Here is a 20,432-nt window from a genome sequence, read left to right as displayed (position 1 = left end):
TGCTTAGCTCTACTCAACTCTACACGCTGAAGGCATAATATAATAGTAAAGTTATCATGAGGGTGTCTTACCATGTCAAGTTACAATATTAAGACATTCAAATGGGACAAATTGACTATAGAGTTGAAGGTGGTGTTGTGGAAAAGTCCCTCAAGGGATGTTTCGGATGAGAGAAAGAGAGAGAGAGGAAAAGGATATTTTGTAGGTGTAAACTTTCTGATGAGTCAAAGTGTAATTTTCTCAGCGTGCGTAACTATTATAGTTAAGGAAAGATGTAAAGACGTGACGAAACTCTATACAATGATTTTATTAGTGTGGCAGAAAGATACAAGAAAGAATTTTTTATGAGGGAAAATTTTGTGCCAAACATTTTCCACTCTCTGGAGTGTAACATATTTTGGGAAAAATTGCACCGAAAAATCATTGTATACTTCTTTGTGTGCCATTTAGAGTGAAAGGAGCTTTTTTTGAGATTCTATTATTAGCGAAATTATTGAGAATTCTCCTTGAAGGTATTTTTATATTTCTGTGAGAGGAAAAATCATCTTATATCGCGTCATTTAATTTTTCGTGTCTCAAGTGACGATTTTGGGGGAGAATGAATGATTGTAAAATATATGTTTTGCATTATAATGTATGATATTTGAATTATTGTTACTGACTTACTTATTTTTATTTCTATCCCACCACTCGCGATGATGAAATTGTCCGTCGCTTCGACTTGTGTATGGGAAAATGATGATGGAAAATACAAAAGGCTATTGTCCTGCCGCCGTTAGCTAAATGGCCGTACGAAAATGGCTTCACATTCACAACGTGGTTCCGATTGGATCCCATCAATTCTGTGAATATTGAACGTGAAAAGCCATATCTCTACTGGTAAGTCTATTTTTCTCTTATTTATGTATTGATTTCTCCCATTGAATTTCAATTTCTATTTAGTGCTCATTCACACCTTCTTCCTCGCGTCCCACTTCCTCCCATTCCTAAAATGCAAACATCAAAGCTCTTCAGGGGCTTCATCGCTCCCCGCCTTTTATCTTCCCTTCCTGTGTGAACGGGAAAATTGTTGAAATATCTTCTCACCGCTTAGGCGCGGGAAAAAAGGCATGGAGAAAGTCAGTGAGATTGAAATTGGGATTGTGTGAAATATGATATTGTTTTACAGTTGAGCCACACTGAGAATTGTGGTGGATGGCAGACTCTCTAAACTTTCCCTTCCCGTGTTCAGTTATATTTGATTAATTGAAACAATAAATTTTCCACTCCACTCTGAAAATTCAATTCCCATTGTAAATTTCTCATTGGGTTTTTAAATTGGCCTCTGGGGGTTGGGGTGTACATTTTGAGGATAAATTCGAATGTGAGGAGATTTTAATGGATTGGAGAGAAAAGAGAAAATGAGCGACAGCTTTCTGTCTCTGTTTTGTCTCTCTGTGGGAACTTTCAATGGTGAAACATTGGTTTAATACAATTGCTATGGCTTTTCTGGGCCAAATGTGTAAATAAAGTGATTCTTAAAGTATATTCTTATTTTCCCCTAATATTACCATGGAAACTCTTATCCACTTATTCTGCTTTCAGTGTAAAGAAATGATGAAATAGGATATTAAGAGGGATGACTAAAATAATGCAGACTTTCATGATGAGGCGGAAGGGATGTAATGTGAATCAATGTCAATGTGAAATCTGAGCAGGAACAGCGATTCTTGTCAATAATGTGCAGTTATATAGAGTGGATTTACTTCTCGTTAGTTGAATATTAAAATTGTTTCTATTATATGAGCTGAGCTTTTGAATCCACCAGAGAAAAAAATTCGATTTTTTTGCGTTGACAATGTATTTATAGTAATTTTGTAGACTTAATGGAAAATGCCAATTAAATCAAACTTTCCAGAAGTCTTTCATATGCATTTTTTGTTCTCACCATGCGTAAATTTAATAAGGTTCATATGAGTACGAAGAGGAGAATTTTCCGATAGAGCAAATAATATTTTCCATCATGTTTTTTCCTACCATCTAGAGTTTGATTTAATTACGGGAAATTTTAATGAACATTTCTCCTACCCTTGTATTTTTGCAGCTTCAAAACATCCAAGGGTGTTGGATACACAGCGCACTTTGTCGGCAATTGTCTGGTGTTAACATCAATGAAAGTCAAAGGAAAGGGCTTTCAGCATTGTGTCAAATATGAATTTCAACCGAGAAAGGTGAGTCTTCCCGCATTCTCTTGAATTTCAATGCACACGCTGCTCTGGTACATGGTCTACCCTAAAGCTTTCTGAGCCATTGTATTCTATATAAATTCACGTGAAAAGCGAGGTTATACTTTTCTCGCTAGATATGGCGTTCTATTGTGGATATATGGTCAAATGTATTTCTGGGTGGAAAACAATATCCCCGGGCATTTCTCAATTGGCAGCTCAAAGCAGCCATTAATTTCAAAATAGTGTGGATAAAGGTGAAAAGTTTTAGCAGCAACATAAGGGGCAAAACAAATTATTATTTCATTTATTCCCAGGCAAAACTTTTGCACCTCACAATTTATCGAAGTGAAGAATTACACAAGTTTTCCCCATCCATTGAATATTTCTAACTTTTGCACTCTATTTCCCGTCAACAGTGGTACATGATCGCGATCGTGTATATTTACAATCGTTGGACAAAGAGCGAAATCAAGTGCCTGGTCAATGGACAACTAGCGTCAAGTACGGAAATGGCGTGGTTTGTCTCCACAAACGACGTGAGTATCGCATTGTTTTTCCGATTAGGTTTAGCGTTGCATTTGATGAATGCACAACAATTGGTGATTCACTCGATATTTTGCTGATTTATCCCAATGAAATGCGACCGTAACAGCCATTCGACAAGTGCTACATTGGAGCGACTCCCGAAGTGGACGAAGAGAGGGTGTTCTGTGGTCAAATGGCAGCAATTTACTTATTCAGTGAAGCATTAACAACACAGCAAATTTGTGCTATGCACAGATTAGGTCCAGGTTATAAGGTAAGATGCAGCATTCGGTGCATTTGGCAGATTATAACACTGTCTCTTTCTCACATCTATTCTATCTCTTAATATTCTTTTGAGTGTACAATAACTATATACAGAAATATTCACTTGTTTCATGCTGCACTTTTGTACAAAACCAAAAAAAATAATGACAAACGATTGTCTGTGTGGTATATTTTTCACCATGACTTTGTCAAACAACAAAATTCACTGAAAAAAAATCACAACACGCCAAAATATGATTTTCCACTATGTTTTCGCATCGACACGTGCAAAACAAATGTGCGACTGACCTCTCGACCTCTTATCACAGTCGCAATTTCGATTTGACAACGAATGTTACCTCAATTTACCGGACAATCACAAGCGGGTGAGTGTTTCTTCCCATTTGGCAACTCCGGGCGGCGACACGGTGACTGAATCGACGCTCCATCTCCTCCTGAGCGGCGCCGCCGCGGCGGCTGGCGCTCAGGCGGCGGTGGCAAGCGTCCCGCCGCCAGCAATCACCAACACTCCAGCAGCCGCCGCGCCATCATCAGCCCCCTCATCCACTTCTGTTGCCAATGTTGCTAGCGACGACTTTAATTTTGTATCCGTAAGCATGCTTTTTATTTTATTTACACTTTATTCACCGCCTCTAGACGAAATATGTTTAGTTCTGCGCCACGTTGTAGCTCTTAAGCATTGACAATGTCTTATATTGCACGCAAAGAGATGTGACGCCAAGTGACATTTGGACCACTTCTCTCTGTGCTTTCACTTGTAGATTTTGAATTGTGTGATTATTTTGGAATTGCTGCTGTGCTTTATTCCAGTCAAATTTCAGCGGTTCGCTATTTATGTATAAGGTTCAAATGGTTGCTTTTCACTTCTGCTAGAGTGAATGAAAGCTTTAAGATCAGAATTAAACTGAGAATATCAGCAAAATTTCTGATTCTATCGATTCTAATAGAGTTAAAGAAGGTCACAAATGAAGAACATACGCCGTATTAGTTGAATCCATTCAATTACCAATAGAATAGAAAGCATAAAGTTTTTCAGTTAACCTTTCCCAGCAGTGTAAAATATGACATTCTCCAACAATTGTAAGAAATTGAGCGTAAAATAGTGTAGAGAATCGTCACATCTCTGGACGCGCAAAACACGCAGTTAATTTGCACATGGTGAAAATGCTGTACAACTTTTTGGATTGCTTCAGCATTTGGTGCCAAAGCACTTGTTTTTTTCACACCCTCCCATTCCCTACTATGTCATTTCCTTTTTTCCACAGCAGCGCCCCTGCAGAAACTGGGAGTCTCTCTCTCTCTCACTCTTTGTATACTTTTTTTTTGTTTCCCGGGAAGAAAATTTCACCCAGAGAATCTCACTTTCTCTCTTCTAATCCGTAAATCACAATAATGTTGTGTGCTTTTTATTTCTTCTCCAACCCCGACATTTTTTCAGCTTGTCTGTTTCCTCCCATTTGACGTGAAATGGAATAAAAGCTTTTTATCTCGATGCTTTTTTTGTCAATTCTCGCTCTGCGTTGTTCTCTATGGCCCAAAAAGCCGATGGGAATATGAGGGAATGAATAAATACGCTGTTTTGTGTGTATTGGAGATTTGTCTGAAATTTCGTATGTCTGATTTTAAAAGTGTTGTCAGAGATTTTTTCACTGTTTCCCTCTGACAGTTTTCCCTGGGAAAGTGTGTAATTAAAATTAATTGGAAACACCTTTGATCTATTCTGATACTCGTTACGCGTGTTTTTTTTTCACTGCTTTGATTACTACGCATAGAAGGAGAAGGAAATTCTGTCGTTGTATTTACCATAAATGTTTCATTTGCGAATGCTTATCTAAGTTTACCGAACTTTGGTAGTCTTAAAATGAGATATTGTCTGCGTGAGTTTTTTTTTTCTTGTATTATTATTCTCTGAACTTTGTCACGCCAGAAGTCTGAGAGAGTGACTTTATGGCCTTTTCCTAGAATCTTTTTTCATTTATGTTCTCTCTCTCTTGCTGATGACTTTTCTTGGAAAATTAATTTTCCAAGTGGCGAATGCTGAATGCGAATTGCATGTTAGATGTAACATGCATATTAATGCTTCCCAACGGGGAATTGTGGTTTTCGTGCCATTTCTCTTCCCTTATTTTGATTTCATACAAATTTACTTACTGAGTTGTATTGTCTTTCTCACCCTCGTGAGTCAAACTATCCTTGAGAATGATCAGTTCTGATTTGGTTTTATTTTATCATTTAACTGGGGCGGATGAGGTATAAAAGTTTCTGTGGCACAGAAGGAGAATTAAGTTATAAGCTTTGGGGCATTGTTGGAAAATTCATTTATGTCAATTTGCAGGTTCTGTACGATGGAAAACTGTCCAATGCAATCGTATTCATGTACAACCCAGTGGCAACTGATGGTCAACTATGTCTGCAATCGGCACCGAAGGGGAATGTCTCGTTCTTTGTACATACACCGCATGCTCTTATGTTACAGGTAATTAATAATTTCAGGGATAAATTCCCCTCTCTCTCTCTCACGGGGATGTCAAAGAACATCCCACGAGGGTGCATTTGTCTCTAAGGGATGAAGTCAGGATGAATAAATATTTTCATTATTGATGTCTCTCAACAGGACGTGAAAGCTGTCGTAACGCATTCCATTCACTGTACGTTGAATTCAATCGGAGGAATTCAAGTGCTTTTCCCTCTCTTCTCCCAGTTAGACATGCCATACGATGGCACTAGTGATGTTAAAAGAGATCCAGCACTCTGGTGAGTATGATTGTGGAGGGTTTTTAATTAAAACTCCAATGCACTCGACAAGTAGCTTTGACTACACACGGCATTTGGCGATATTCGTGTCTAATTAGAGGATATTTGCATTCCATATTTCAGTTCGAAATTGTTGGGCTTCATTTGTGAACTTGTCGAGAGTTCCCAAACTGTCCAGCAGCACATGATACAAAATCGTGGCTTTCTCGTGATATCATTCATGCTCCAGCGCTCGTCCAGAGAACACCTAACTTTGGAAGTTCTCGGATCATTCCTAAACCTCACGAAGTACCTCGTGACTTGTCTGTCGGCCAACAGTGATCTTCTTCTGAAGCAGGTAATTATTCTCATTACTGTTCATCATTATTGTGAATCTACTACAATGCGCGCCTTAAAGAAGGATATTTCTTTGGTTTCCTCATTTTTTCATTGTCAATTTGACACACATTTTCAAAATAATGTGTCGTTGAAATATTTTTGTTTCTACTTCTTGAAATTATTCTTGGTTTCCCAAAATTTTCCTTCAATAAAATTAACATTTTTGAAATATTCATGTTACAGACAGTAAGGTTGCACGTTTAATATTTTCACTATTTCTCTGTGGTTTAATTGTTTATTGAGCAGGAATTTGAGAGCATGTTCCACGTCAAAATTGTTGATTATTATCTCATGCCCTAAGTGATTTGCGCTGAAAATGTTGCATGGCTCCCTTGACAATATTTATGTTCAATTGAAAATTGTTTATTATTAATCCATCAGAAAATTTTGATTATAATGACATGATTTATATTTCTAGACTATGAATTTGTTTTGCGTTCCGATGGACAAAAATACATCAAATCGATACTGAACAAAATGATTAAAAACTCGTAATGTTATGAAATAGTTACAGCCTGATATCAATTATCTTTTAATAACATCTCTCTGTGTTTTGCGTATTATTTTTGGCTCAGTGCATCATATATATTTTTGTTTTGGAACGATTCGCTGGAAGAATTTCATGCTCGATTGAATTTATCGGTGAAAAAAACAAGAAAAAAATGTGTAGGAACATATTTTTTGGTATTTTTCTGTGTGAGGAGAAATTAACAGTTCTTTGTCGCCGCTTAGAAAAAGTGTCAGTAAACATTCCATTAACAAGGACGGGACACATAAATTCAGTCTTAGATGTGTGGCTATTTCGATATGATTCTTGCTGGACGTTTGTTGTTTATCTTGATTTTATCTCAGTGTTATGAGTGTTGTATCTTGCTGCATGCCTCAGAAAAAAATGTGGCTGTAGCAGGACAGACCTATACCACGGCTAATGGTAGTTGTTTTGCTTCTCCTTCCTTACATGGCAGCTCCTCGATCATGTCCTATTCAATCCATCTCTGTGGATCTACACGCCGGCGAATGTGCAGGCGCGTCTCTACTCCTATTTGGCGACGGAGTTCCTCAGCGACACGCAGATCTACAGCAATGTGCGCCGCGTGAGCACAGTTCTGCAGACTGTGCACACACTCAAGTTCTACTACTGGGTGGTGAATCCGCGGGCCAAGAGTGGCATCGTGCCGAAAGGATTGGACGGTCCGCGGCCGGCACAGAAGGACATCCTCGCCATTCGGGCGTACATTTTGCTCTTCCTCAAGCAACTGATAATGATTGGCAATGGTGTGAAGGAGGACGAATTGCAGAGCATCCTCAACTACTTGACCACGATGCACGAGGATGAGAATTTGCATGATGTCCTGCAAATGCTAATATCGCTCATGTCTGAGCATCCAAGCTCAATGGTGCCTGCCTTTGATGTCAAACACGGCGTGCGGACGATCTTCAAGCTCCTCGCCGCTGAGAGCCAATTGATTCGCCTCCAAGCACTGAAACTTCTCGGTTTCTTCCTATCGCGCAGCACTCACAAGTGAGTTTATATTTTCTCTTTCATCATCTCATGTGATGAGGAATTTTCTTTGATTTTGCTACTTTATTCACTCGTATTTTGCCTAATATTTGCTACCGAAACATATTGCAAATCTTGAGATTCTGCTAGAATTGTTACAATATCTCGAAAGCACAACATTGCTGGCATTAAGTGATGTTGAAAACATTTCTTTAGCAAGTTTGTGTGTACATAAAATTGAACAGTAACGAGCTTGAAGATGTTATTCTCGATATATGTATTTTTCACAGTGGAAAATGCGAGGAATCCATATCGCTTTCGTTGAAATTTTCTCTGGTGCATTAAATTTATTTGTTTGCATTGGCATTTCAGGAGGAAATACGATGTGATGTCACCACACAATTTGTACACGCTGTTGGCGGAAAGGTTGCTCTTGTATGAAGAGTCACTGTCGTTGCCAACGTATAATGTGCTGTATGAAATAATGACAGAGCACATATCTCAGCAGATCCTCTATTCAAGACATCCGGAGCCGGAAAGTCATTTCCGTCTGGAGAATCCGAGTGAGTGAATTCTTAATATGCATCTAGAGAGGATTTTTCATCTCTCTCTCTCAATTGTTCCATTTTTGCATTCACAACTAAAATGTTGCTTATTGATTTTTCGTGTCTTCATCCTATTCTGGGAAAATGTTGTTCATCTTTCCTTTTTCTGCAGAGTCATTGTGATATTAGGAATGTTTATTGTCTCAAGAATGTTATTTGTTTGCCAATTTGAAAGGGTAGACACATGAAAAACAACTGGGAGAGATAAATTCTACTCTTCTCGGTGTGTTTTTCTTCCTTTGACTGAGTTGAGAGATAGAGAGAGAGAGAGAGCGATGAATGCTGTTGAGGCGTAACGGGGATTATTCATAACGCCACATGTGTTTCTATTGAAATTGCAGTGATCCTGAAGGTGGTGGCAACGCTGATCCGGCAATCGAAGCAAACGGAGCAATTGCTGGAAGTGAAGAAGCTCTTCCTCTCGGATATGACACTCTTGTGCAACAACAATCGCGAAAATCGTCGAACGGTGCTGCAGATGAGTGTGTGGCAGGAGTGGCTCATCGCGATGGCGTACATTCATCCGAAGAATGGTGAGGAACAGAAGATATCCGACATGGTGTATTCGCTGTTCCGCATGCTGCTGCATCACGCGATAAAGCATGAGTATGGTGGGTGGCGCGTGTGGGTGGACACATTGGCGATTGTGCACTCGAAGGTGTCCTATGAGGAGTTCAAGCTCCAATTCGCCCAGATGTATGAGCACTATGAGCGCCACAGGACGGACAACATCACGGATCCGGCACTGCGACAGGCGCGCCCCATCAGCACGATAAGCGGGTGGGAGAGGGAGTCCGATCAGCCGGCCGAGGGGGCGTCCATTGTGGAGATTGAGGGTGGCAAAGTGTGCCAGAAGATCAGCACGGCGACCGCCACGGAGGAGGAGTGCGACGGGGAGAACAATAAGATGAAATGTGGCTGTGAGGATGAGGAGGTGAAAGTCACCGCATCCGCCGACTCTGTCCAGACGATATCGCACATCTCCGATGTGTACAGCAAGCAGGTCAGCGAGGCGATTTGCAATGGGAATGCCCATGATTCCAGCACGGAGGAGGAGAAATCACCGGCCAAGGAGGCGGCGAAGGCGCCATCCGGCGGGCCCGAAGTGCTGAAGCAGGTGCTGGAGGTGGATGTGGATGTGGAGGAGCCTCACGAGGAGGGTGAGACGAAGGAGGTGGTGGAGCAGATTGTGGAGGAGATAATTGAGAAGTCGGAGAAGTTGCTGAGCGACTGCAAAACCACGTCGGATGAGATGATTATTGAGACGGAAACGGCGTCGCCGGTGATAAAGGATGAGGAGCTGGAGCTGGCGGTGAATGAGGTGGTGAAGGGTGTCCGTGAGATTGAGCGCAAGGTGAAGGGTGACAGTGATGATAATCATTCAATTAGTAGGAGCAACAATAATTTAGATATTTCCGATTCAGCCACGAGCAATGATAAGACTGATTTACTCCTGTCAAGTGCAATAATTTGTAATAGTAGTGCGATCGCGGCTGCAGATCGTGTGGTTAGTGAGACGGATGATGAAATTGTTGGGGCGATTGTTAAGGAGATAGTTGAGAAGTCGCTGGACGAGGTGACGGGCGTTGAGGTGGATATTGTGGAGCAGGCCAAGGAGGTGGTGGACAATGTGCTGCGAGATGCAAGTGTTGTGAGCACAATTAGTTCCAAGCCACTTGAGGATGCTGCCCGGGAGGAGATTGCCAGCAGCATTGTGAACGAAATGGTGGATATTTGTCTGGATGATCAAGTGGAAAAATTGCCTGGAGACGGTGACACGTCGCAATCGGGTGAGGCGAAAGGCGAGAGGTGTGAGGTGCAATCGCCTGTGGAGAAAATTGATGCGTCGAGCGTGGTGGAAAATGGTATTCAGACATCAGAGACAAATTCTCCGCAAGTTCAAAGACCGCAGAGTGCATCGACGAGCACACAAGTGGAGAATAATCACTTTGGTACGTATTTACATTGCTTATGGCGCGGATGATGGTGAGAGCGAGAGAGAAAGAGAAAAGCTCAATGGGAATTTCCTCCATTCTATTTCCATTTGCAGAATTAAAGAGATCTAAATCCGGATCAACGAGACCAATGTTCAGTCCGGGTCCCACAAGACCGCCTTTCAGGATTCCCGAATTTAAGTGGTCATACATTCATCAGCGCCTCCTCTCCGATGTGCTCTTCTCACTGGAGACGGACATCCAAGTGTGGCGAAGTCATTCCACCAAGAGCGTCCTAGATTTCGTCAACTCCAGCGAAAATGCCATCTTCGTTGTAAATACTGTACATTTGATATCTCAATTGGCCGATAATCTGATTATCGCCTGTGGTGGTCTGTTGCCTTTACTAGCAAGTGCTACTTCACCAAATGTGAGTGCTTTATGCTCTGTTCAAATCCTGTATTTTCATTCTCAGAGTAAATTTGAAGGGGTTCAAGATTTTTCTGAAATCAAAAGCGCATCAGTTTCTGCCACCAGATGAGTTTGACTGACATGAACTGAGTTTCGTATAGTCAATGATAAATATTGTGGCTTTTATTTCTGACGATTAAGTGTAGTTTTTATTCATTCACAAGTTCACTTTAATGCCTTATTTCTCAAATCATTGAATCCTCTTCAAAGTTTGTCTGAGTGTGCATTAGATTTGTGTTGAATGATTTTGTGATATGTTAATTCGAAAGGTCATTTCTCACTGATAAATCTCAAATGCAATTTCACACTTTGGTGAGAATTTGGTAGAAATGGCGCATTAGAATGGCAGTCACTTGTAAATCTTCTCTGGGCATTTGACACTAAATGCCTCCCTATAAATTTTGTGGTTCCTGCAGTCTGAACTGGATGTGCTGGAGCCGACTCAAGGGATGCCTCTCGAAGTGGCTGTGTCATTTCTGCAGCGTCTCGTGAATATGGCAGATGTCCTGATATTCGCCAGCTCACTCAATTTCGCCGAGTTGGAGGCGGAGAAGAACATGTCCAGTGGAGGGATTCTCCGACAGTGTCTGCGACTCGTGTGCACGTGTGCTGTGCGGAATTGTCTGGAGTGCAAGGAGAGGACCCGCTACAACAATGGCACCGTTCGAGATGCTCCTGGTGCTGCTCACTTGCAGGCACTCATTCGGGGTGCTCAGGCGTCGCCAAAGGTATGGAATATCAGTCAGTTGATTGTGTGGAAGGAATGGCATGACATCTAATGTGCATTTTGCAGAACATCGTTGAGTCTCTGTCGGGGAGCTTGAGTCCCGTGAAGGATCCGGAGAAGTTGCTGCAGGACATGGATGTGAATCGCCTGAGGGCTGTTATCTATCGCGATGTGGTAAGTCTGTGAGACTCTTTGGCTTCGATGTGTGGCAGAAGCAAAAATTTGTTAAAGAAACGGATGTTCCAGGAGGAGACGAAACAAGCGCAGTTCCTCTCGCTGGCCATTGTGTATTTCATCTCAGTGCTCATGGTGTCCAAGTATCGTGACATTCTGGAGCCACCCGTGGAGCCTCAGCCACCCAAGGCGTCACCTGTTATGCAACGAAATCCCCAAGCTCAAGGTAAGTGAAGACAGCAGAGTTGCACAGTCTTCGCAGGTTCTCTTTTTCTGGGGGAAAGACACATTCTTTTATTCTTGTATTCCCTTGCCATCCTGTGTTGGGTTTCCGTTTTTATTATTTCACTCTGTTTTTCCCCACTCCTGCGATACTCCGAGATGAGAGAAATTAATTTAGATGGGCAATTTTTACTCCCCATCTCAGCATTAGAAGAAATTACACGTAATTATTTCCACCCTCACCGTCTTTTCTGTTGGAGACATATTAATATATCTCTTTGTGGAACACTGTAGAAGATGACACCATGTCATGAAGCAACAACACAAAATGAGTTAATTTTTGGGCGGCAACAAAGATCTTTCCTCAAATTTACTTCCTCTTTATTTTGTGTCCCTTTTTTTTATTATTTCTCCGTTTGCCTGTGACATCATAATTTATTAGGTTCACGAAAGTTTAGTTTATCACTCTGCAGGCATTGTTGTGAAGAGAGGAGAGTCAGTGAAAGTTTACACTTTGAATCACATCAGTTAAATTAATGACTGTTCTTTAAATTGATACAAATGTAGCGAAACATCCTAGAGAAATGTTTCGTCTATTTTATTCAATATTAAGTATTTGAGTGATAGTTAATTTTTATTGTGAGATTAAAATTTAAAATTTTACTGATGATCTGACCTACAATCTGACAAATTGTCTGCAAAGTGAAGTGAAAAGGCCAGAGAGAAGGGAAAACACAAATACCTAAGAAATATAGATTTTACATTTTCAAGATACACGAGGAAGAAATCAATTTATATAAAAAGACCTGTTAGAAGAGTATTTGAAACTATATGAAAACGCTAACAAATCCTGTACAATTTCCTCTCTAATTTCACGCTGCTTTTTGTGGATTTGACTCTCTGTCCCCTGTTTTTGGTCCCCACCCTCTCTTAACTCTACTTCTTCAACCAAATTAACGCACTTTGCAATTTGCAATACACCATGGCGCATTGACATGACATCAAAAATCTATATGTTGTGTTGAATAAACGATAAAAAAAATGATGTAGAACCGTCCGCTCGACCACTCTTCCCGCAATGGTCACATCACGTATACCCACAATTCTTGCCCGGCTCACATCCCAATCACCAATCACTGCCGCCACCGTCACAGAATTCCCAGCAACATCAGGGGCAGCATCTGACACATCAGACGCAACACAATCATCTGCATCACAACTCAAATTTCACGAGTAGCGAGATTAATACGAATTACTATGCGCGCGATCACACTGTGCTCGCCAACAACTCGACAAATGCTTACCTGCGGAGTCGGGCTGGCGGCGGGGCGGTTAGTGGCGGCGGCGGGGGTGGAAGCGGTGCTGGGAATCACGGAAACGGTGGCGGGGTTCTTCACAAAAATAACACTGTCAATAACAATTACCGCTTTAGGAGTGCTCCAGGTATATTAAACCGTGCGAAGAGAGATGATTTTGTTTGTAAAGAATTTACTAAGACTCCTTGAGTTGAATGTTTTTCTATAAGATTTCTGTGCCTTGATTTGTCTTTGTTGAAACCATATAAATTTTGTATCTTGTCTGTTTATATATATATCAAATGTTTGCAAATGAGAAAAAGCATCTAAATCCTTCAATCATTTTTATCCATTTGTTTCATCTCTTCTCTGGTAGTCTTCTGTCGAGGTTTGGATTGATCTTCATGGAAATTTGTAATTTGCATAAATTGTTTATGATTTTAATTGAAGTTGTTCAGGTTTTTCAAAGAAATAAATGGAGAGATTTTATAATTTCGCCTGTGAAACGTGCCTTTAGAAATGTTATGTCAGAAACTTTGCTGACGTGTATAATTTGAACAAACTTCCCCATTTTCTCTATATAAAGTTCAATGATGATAACGACTTCGAAATTATTATATTCTCTTTCTCTCTCCTTTAAGTATATGAAATGAGATTCTCGACAGGAGACTCAATGTAAACATAATTTATTGATGATTTTATTATGTTTTTGTGTTAGATTTCTCAACACTTTCATTCAATATATTGGAATCAAATTAATTCCTTTTCACGTCAATCAATGTTTCAACTGTGCTTTAGACGTACTTCTCTCATAATAATCTTAAACAGAAACACAGTGACTGCAATGCCACTCAACACAGCAGCCATTTATACATTTGCATATTAAATTGCAATGAACACAAAAGCACACATTAATTGCTTTTCCCTTTCCTAAATACACATAGTAAATGTATCATGAGAAATGTTGCTTGCTCGCTCATAATGTGTACATAGATGTCCTCATGATAAGAGGATGATATGCAATAATAGACTATTGTAGTTACATTGGGCAGCATTTCTTGCACTCCTGCATAATGTTATGTAATATTGTGAGTTTGACAATTAATTTTCCTATTACTGCTTCTCCACAATTTCATGTGTATCGTCTCATGCTCTCTTGCTCTCTCTCTCTCTCTCTTCTCTCTTCTCTCTGTCTGTCTATCTTCCATCCTGCATCCCACAATTTGAATGTTGTAATTTTTCTCTTCTTACTCTTCTGTTGGGTTTGAGTGTGTTTAACATGGAATGATGTGTCATGTTGTGCAAGCAAAATGTCCTTAGATACTATTTCTCTTTACACACTCGGCAGGAGAATTACGATGAATTGACTAACACAGTTTTCTGTGGCGCTCTTTTGCCTCTCATTGCAGGCACGAGAACAATACAGGATGAGGACTATGAGGTGATTGTTGTGGATGAGAACAATTCATCGGTTCTGGCAGACAATGAGTCACACTCAAGTGGACCACCTTCCATAAAAGTAAGTGGTGATATAATTGATTTCTGTGTCGCGTGTCACATGCAAGTGTGAAGCAAAACTGTGTTTGCAAGAGAGATACAATTTGATAAGATCCTTCAGTAGAGGAAGGAGACTTCTCTCTTCACTATATCTGTTATTTCAAGTGATAAAATCTCTCCTCCTCACTTGACTATTACACAAACATAACAACACACTAACAACACGTGATTAGATGGTTTTTGTCACATTATTAGTTTTATCCTTGTTATACTTTGCATGTCGTTTTCCAATACACCTTGATTGGATTTCCTTTGCGCGCAAAAATATTATCAATATCACTTTTTTTTTTGGTCTGTCTTGTATGAAAGCACAATTGGCTCAACAAGTAAAAATTAAATGAAAAATGCTTACTCACGTGATGACTAAATAATTTATATATAAAGACACTTTTCTAAATTGTTTCTCCCACCCGATGTTTGTTTCCTTCTCTTCTAACGTACTTTATGTTGGACATTAAAGAAACATGCATTCGAGAGGGTGAGAAGAGATCCTTTCGTAGTGATTTTACTTTCTTCTTGTATATATAAAAGTCACACAATTCATCATCACTTTCTGCACTTTTTCACATGTACAATTTCCTGGTGAATCGCGGCTATTAAACATGACTTTTATCAATTAGGGCAGCTGCTGTTCGACTGCCCTGAATAATTGTCCTGTTTACATATTTTGCCTGTTGATTTCTTACCATCCTTTTATATTGCTTACATTGACACAGCGTGTATCTGCATTTTGTGGCTTGTTTGGTAATTGATTGACTGACAAATTTATTTAATTACATTTATTATTGTATTCTTTTTTCTTTGATATACCGAAATATTATACATCTACTAACTGCATGATAACGACAGGCTAATCGACAAGTATCTACATTAAGTGGAAATTTACAACCATTGACACCACCTTTGCAAAATGTGCCTCAAAAGATAAATCGCAAGGTAATTTTAATTATAATGGCTAAATGATAGAATAGACGAGAAGGAAGGAAAACAAAACTTATACACTCTCTCAAGCACCATTTGAAATTGAAACATGCTGTGTGTGTAATTTGCATTAAGTTCAAACTTGATGATTCTACAGTTTTTCGTGATGAAAGAATTTGAATAATTCACATTTTTATTGTATATCAATGTCTGAATTTTCCTGTAATTAGCATATAATGTTTTCGATTGAATAATCTGTATATCTATCTTCAGTTCTTCTTTTTCTGTACAAAATCAGCACATTCTGTGGTGTTTATGAGTTTATTGTACATATTCACGATTTCTCTTCAAAGAGGAGAGAAACAGAGAAAATAAAATTAATTTTTGCCATTAATTTTCTATGATTGTGTTTATTAATATTATGTAGTTATAGTAAATTTCGTTCAATTAAATCACGTTTTCAATTATTTGAACATTTGTGCATCCTTTGACGCAAAATTATCAATAATAATTAACGAATTCCTTTTCACAATTAATTATGAAAATATTTCGGCTTTAATTTTTAATTACATTTTACCAATTGGCCGAGTAATGCTGAAATTAACGAATTTACAGGAACTTATACACATTGAGTTTCTACAGAAATTCGTAAAATGTAAATGATTTATTGAATTTTGTGCCTTTGACGAGACAATCCACATTTGAATGATCAAAAAATGTGTGTATTTGTCATGAGTTTCCAGGGAAAAAAAAATTTCTGGATTAAATTGACTTAAATTTTTGAGTTTTTTTTTGTGTATTTATGTATTTTAATATATATTTATTGGATGGTGACTTGTTCCGTTTATATATTTTCAATTATCCTCTATAATTCTGCGGTGATTTCCGCACGAATAAATAAAATTTTCCATTGAATGATTCTTCCGTATAGTTTCATGTTATTTGCGTGAATGTTCTGCAGGTAAAATTGTTATTGAAAAAGAGGGAATTTTCTGCATGATTTTAATTCGTATACAGTAGAAGCACAGATATTAACACTGTAAATTCGGCTAGTTTTGAGTTTAATTGGTGAAATTGAAGCGTATTTTTCTCTGGTAGACTTTAGTTAGATCAACATAGTAAGTTATTTATTCATTGAATTTATGCTAGTAATGTGGATTTTCCTTTTCTGTTTATTATTGAAACCTATATTTAAACACTATAACACACACTGACTCCTCAGTATTATCTCTTTATTGTATAATGTATTATTTTTGCATGCAACAAACAGTGAAAATTCTCATTAACAATAACAATAATAATAATCACGATGATGATGTTGGGTGATAATAATGCTCAAGGGGTGGTTTTTCTGGGCGTGTATAATGGGAATGAGATTTACCAGAATGATGATGGTGTATTATTCTGAGGCGGATGGCGCGGGATTTTCTCCGTAGCGGATGAAACTCCTGGAATATTGAGTGGAGAGGAGATTGAGTGAATATGTAAATTGAACGTCAATGTTTATTATTCACTCTCATTCCCATGGCGTCAAATGTTGGAGAGAGCGAATGGGTGGAGATTCGGTGTATTTTCCATGTAACAGACACGCACCATAAGACGTTAATATATTCGTATAATCAGCTTTGAGATCAATATTTATGAAAGGATGGGTGGAAAAAGAAGTGCGCTCCCGAAAAAGGTGGAAATCTTTGTGAATCCAAAACTGGGAAGAAGGATATTGTGCTAAATATTTATAAATGTGTCTGAAATATTTTGGAGAAACTCTGTTAAAATGCAAATTTTTGACAAGAACAAGAGGAGTTAAAGAAATTTCAATTTTGTTTAGTATATGTATTATTCCATCAACGCAAAATTAACTCTCATCTATGGATAAATCCAGCTCAAATATTTGAGATTTTCTGCAAGAGTAAAAACGTTCAATTTCTTCAAACTTTTCTGACTCTCAAACTGTGAAGAAGACTCATTAAAAAGTTGTAAAGAATACAACAAACTCACATTTTGCTTTGACGGAATAATTTTCTTTCTACATAAAATGCTATGTATCTAATAATTTGTCGTATTTCGCTTCCTTTTTCATAAAAAAAAAATAGAGCATGGATTCCGACGCTGCATCTCTCAATATGAATTCCACTGAGAATGACGGAGTGGAAGTTGAGTCTTCGTCTGAGACAATGGCTGACGATAACAAGCCCAACAACTCAAACGACGAGAGCTGGACGGATGTGAACCTCAATGAGGATGCCGGGGGTGGAAGTGGTCCTGGTGGTGAGAAAGTTCGCGATATTGAGGGCAATATTCATCACTTGGGCGCTGGAACTGAGCGTGGCGACAAGCCTGATTCTGAGATTTCAGTTGTTCGCGTGCCTGACGCGTATGGCGGTTCGTCCAGTAGCGCTCGATCTCGACCGGATGATCTGCAGATGAAGCCTCCACTTGTTGGCTCACTGCCTTTGACCACTCCATCTCGCGAGGCGAGTCTAACGCAGAAGCTTGAGATCGCTCTTGGGCCAGTCTGTCCGCTGCTGAGAGAGATTATGGTGGACTTTGCGCCATTTCTCTCCAAGACACTCGTCGGCAGCCATGGCCAGGAGTTGCTGATGGAAGGCAAGGGTCTGACAACTTTCAAGAACAGTCACAGTGTCGTGGAACTCGTGATGTTGCTGTGCTCGCAAGAGTGGCAGAATAGTCTGCAGAAGCACGCCGGCTTGGCCTTTATTGAGCTCATCAACGAGGGTCGCCTACTGTCGCACGCAATGAAGGATCACATTGTTCGTGTGGCGAATGAGGCGGAGTTCATCCTGAATCGCATGAGAGCCGATGATGTTCTCAAGCATGCGGACTTTGAATCCCAATGCGCCCAAACTTTGCTTGAGCGTCGCGAGGAGGAACGAATGTGTGACCATTTGATCACAGCTGCCCGTCGACGGGACAATGTAATTGCGTCGCGATTGCTGGAGAAAGTGAGGAATATCATGTGTAATCGCCATGGCGCGTGGGGTGACACGAGTGGCACTCCAGTGAAGATTATCTACTGGAAGTTGGATGCTTGGGAAGATGATGCTCGCCGAAGGAAGCGAATGGTGCAGAACCCACGAGGATCTAGTCATCCGCAGGCCACGCTGAAGGCGTCTCTTGAGAATGGTGGTCCTGAGGATGCCATCCTGCAAGCTCGAGAGGAATTCCACTCTCAAATTGCCGTGACGCGTGGACAGCAGCCACCGCAGTCGACAGCAGATCTCCTGGATGACTCAGAGCTGCTGATTGAGGATCGAGAGTTGGATCTTGATCTCACAGGACCGGTGAATATCAGTACAAAGGCCAAATTGATTGCTCCTGGTGTTGTGGCTCCGGGAACAGTGTCAATCACCACCACAGAGATGTACTTTGAGGTGGACGAAGACAGTGTCGAATTCCAGAAGATCGAACCCGATGTTATCAAATACTGCGATCATCTGCACGGGAAGTGGTACTTCTCAGAGGTGAGAGCCATCTTTTCCAGGCGATATCTCTTGCAGAATGTGGCAATTGAGATCTTCCTGGCCAGTCGTACATCCATTCTGTTTGCCTTTCCCGATCAACACACGGTGAAGAAGGTGATCAAGGCGCTGCCTCGTGTCGGTGTGGGCATTAAATATGGCATTCCACAAACCAGACGAGCCTCAATGATGTCTCCGCGACAGCTCATGCGAAACTCCAATATGACACAGAAGTGGCAACGTCGAGAGATCTCCAACTTTGAGTACTTGATGTTCCTCAACACGATTGCCGGTCGCACGTATAATGATCTCAATCAGTATCCAGTGTTTCCGTGGGTGCTCACGAACTACGATTCGCGTGAATTGGACCTCAGTCAGCCGTCCAACTATCGGGATTTGTCTAAACCGATTGGGGCTCTCAATCCCAGCCGAAGAGCATACTTCGAGGAGCGCTACGACAGTTGGGACAATGACACGATTTTGCCTTTCCACTACGGCACACATTACTCCACGGCGGCTTTTGTGCTGAATTGGTTGATTCGTGTTGAGCCATTCACCACGATGTTCCTCGCCTTGCAGGGTGGCAAGTTTGACCATCCCGACAGATTGTTCTCCTCTGTGTCGCTGTCGTGGAAAAATTGCCAGCGGGACACGTCGGATGTGAAGGAACTCATACCAGAGTGGTATTTCCTGCCTGAGATGTTCTACAATTCATCAAGCTATCGCTTGGGCGCTCGCGATGACGGCACTGTGGTGTCCGATGTGGAGTTGCCACCGTGGGCGAAGAGTCCCGAGGAATTTGTGCGCATCAATCGCATGGCTCTGGAGTCTGAATTTGTGTCATGTCAACTGCACCAGTGGATAGACCTTATATTTGGCTACAAACAGCGCGGACCGGAGGCCGTTCGGGCGACAAATGTGTTCTATTACCTCACATATGAGGGCAGCGTGGAATTGGACACCATTGCGGATCCGGTAATGAGAGAGGCGATAGAGAACCAGATCCGGAATTTTGGGCAAACACCCAGCCAACTGCTAATGGAGCCACATCCGCCGCGCAGTTCCGCCATGCATCTCACGCCAATGATGTTCAGCGCGATGCCCGATGATGTGTGCATGTCCCTCAAGTTCCACCTCAATTCGCCCATTATTCACATTTCGGCCAACACATACCCGCAGCTTCCGTTGCCGTCTGTGGTCACGGTCACGGCGGGGCATCAGTTTGCCGTGAACCGCTGGAATTGCAACTATGCGGCCAATGTGCAGAGTCCCAGCTATGCAGAGTCGCCTCAGACACCGGGCACAAATCTGCCCCTCACGATGGACCCAATGCTGTGTAAGTGTGGAAATTTATTGCTGTTCTTGTCTTAGATTTTGTGAGACTTGATTTTTGTCAT

General features: G+C 40.7%; 1 protein-coding gene across 9 annotated transcripts in view; it reads left to right on the top strand.

The window, feature by feature from the left end:
- The window catches only part of LOC132261761 (neurobeachin), a 114,467-nt gene that overhangs the window by 89,490 nt on the left and 4,545 nt on the right, over positions 1-20,432 (top strand). For 2 of the 9 annotated variants that reach the window (XM_059760717.1, XM_059760715.1), the window contains exons 6-24: positions 758-879; positions 2,084-2,210; positions 2,624-2,743; positions 2,860-3,006; positions 3,326-3,382; positions 5,353-5,493; positions 5,632-5,771; positions 5,895-6,108; positions 7,085-7,671; positions 8,023-8,213; positions 8,597-10,207; positions 10,306-10,619; positions 11,077-11,388; positions 11,454-11,561; positions 11,619-11,787; positions 12,834-13,226; positions 14,488-14,597; positions 15,485-15,571; positions 17,650-20,371. In XM_059760717.1, coding sequence (XP_059616700.1) covers positions 758-879; positions 2,084-2,210; positions 2,624-2,743; positions 2,860-3,006; positions 3,326-3,382; positions 5,353-5,493; positions 5,632-5,771; positions 5,895-6,108; positions 7,085-7,671; positions 8,023-8,213; positions 8,597-10,207; positions 10,306-10,619; positions 11,077-11,388; positions 11,454-11,561; positions 11,619-11,787; positions 12,834-13,226; positions 14,488-14,597; positions 15,485-15,571; positions 17,650-20,371 — 7,672 coding nt within the window. The remainder of the gene's footprint in view (positions 1-757; positions 880-2,083; positions 2,211-2,623; positions 2,744-2,859; positions 3,007-3,325; positions 3,383-5,352; positions 5,494-5,631; positions 5,772-5,894; positions 6,109-7,084; positions 7,672-8,022; positions 8,214-8,596; positions 10,208-10,305; positions 10,620-11,076; positions 11,389-11,453; positions 11,562-11,618; positions 11,788-12,833; positions 13,227-14,487; positions 14,598-15,484; positions 15,572-17,649; positions 20,372-20,432) is intronic. The other 7 variants (XM_059760718.1, XM_059760716.1, XM_059760723.1 and 4 more) reach the window with 7 other exon arrangements.

The sequence above is a fragment of the Phlebotomus argentipes genome, unplaced genomic scaffold (assembly GCF_947086385.1).
Source record: "Phlebotomus argentipes unplaced genomic scaffold, Phlebotomus argentipes genome assembly contig_15, whole genome shotgun sequence".
Lineage (NCBI taxonomy): Eukaryota > Metazoa > Arthropoda > Insecta > Diptera > Psychodidae > Phlebotomus > Phlebotomus argentipes.
This window is presented reverse-complemented; position numbering and strand designations above follow the sequence as displayed.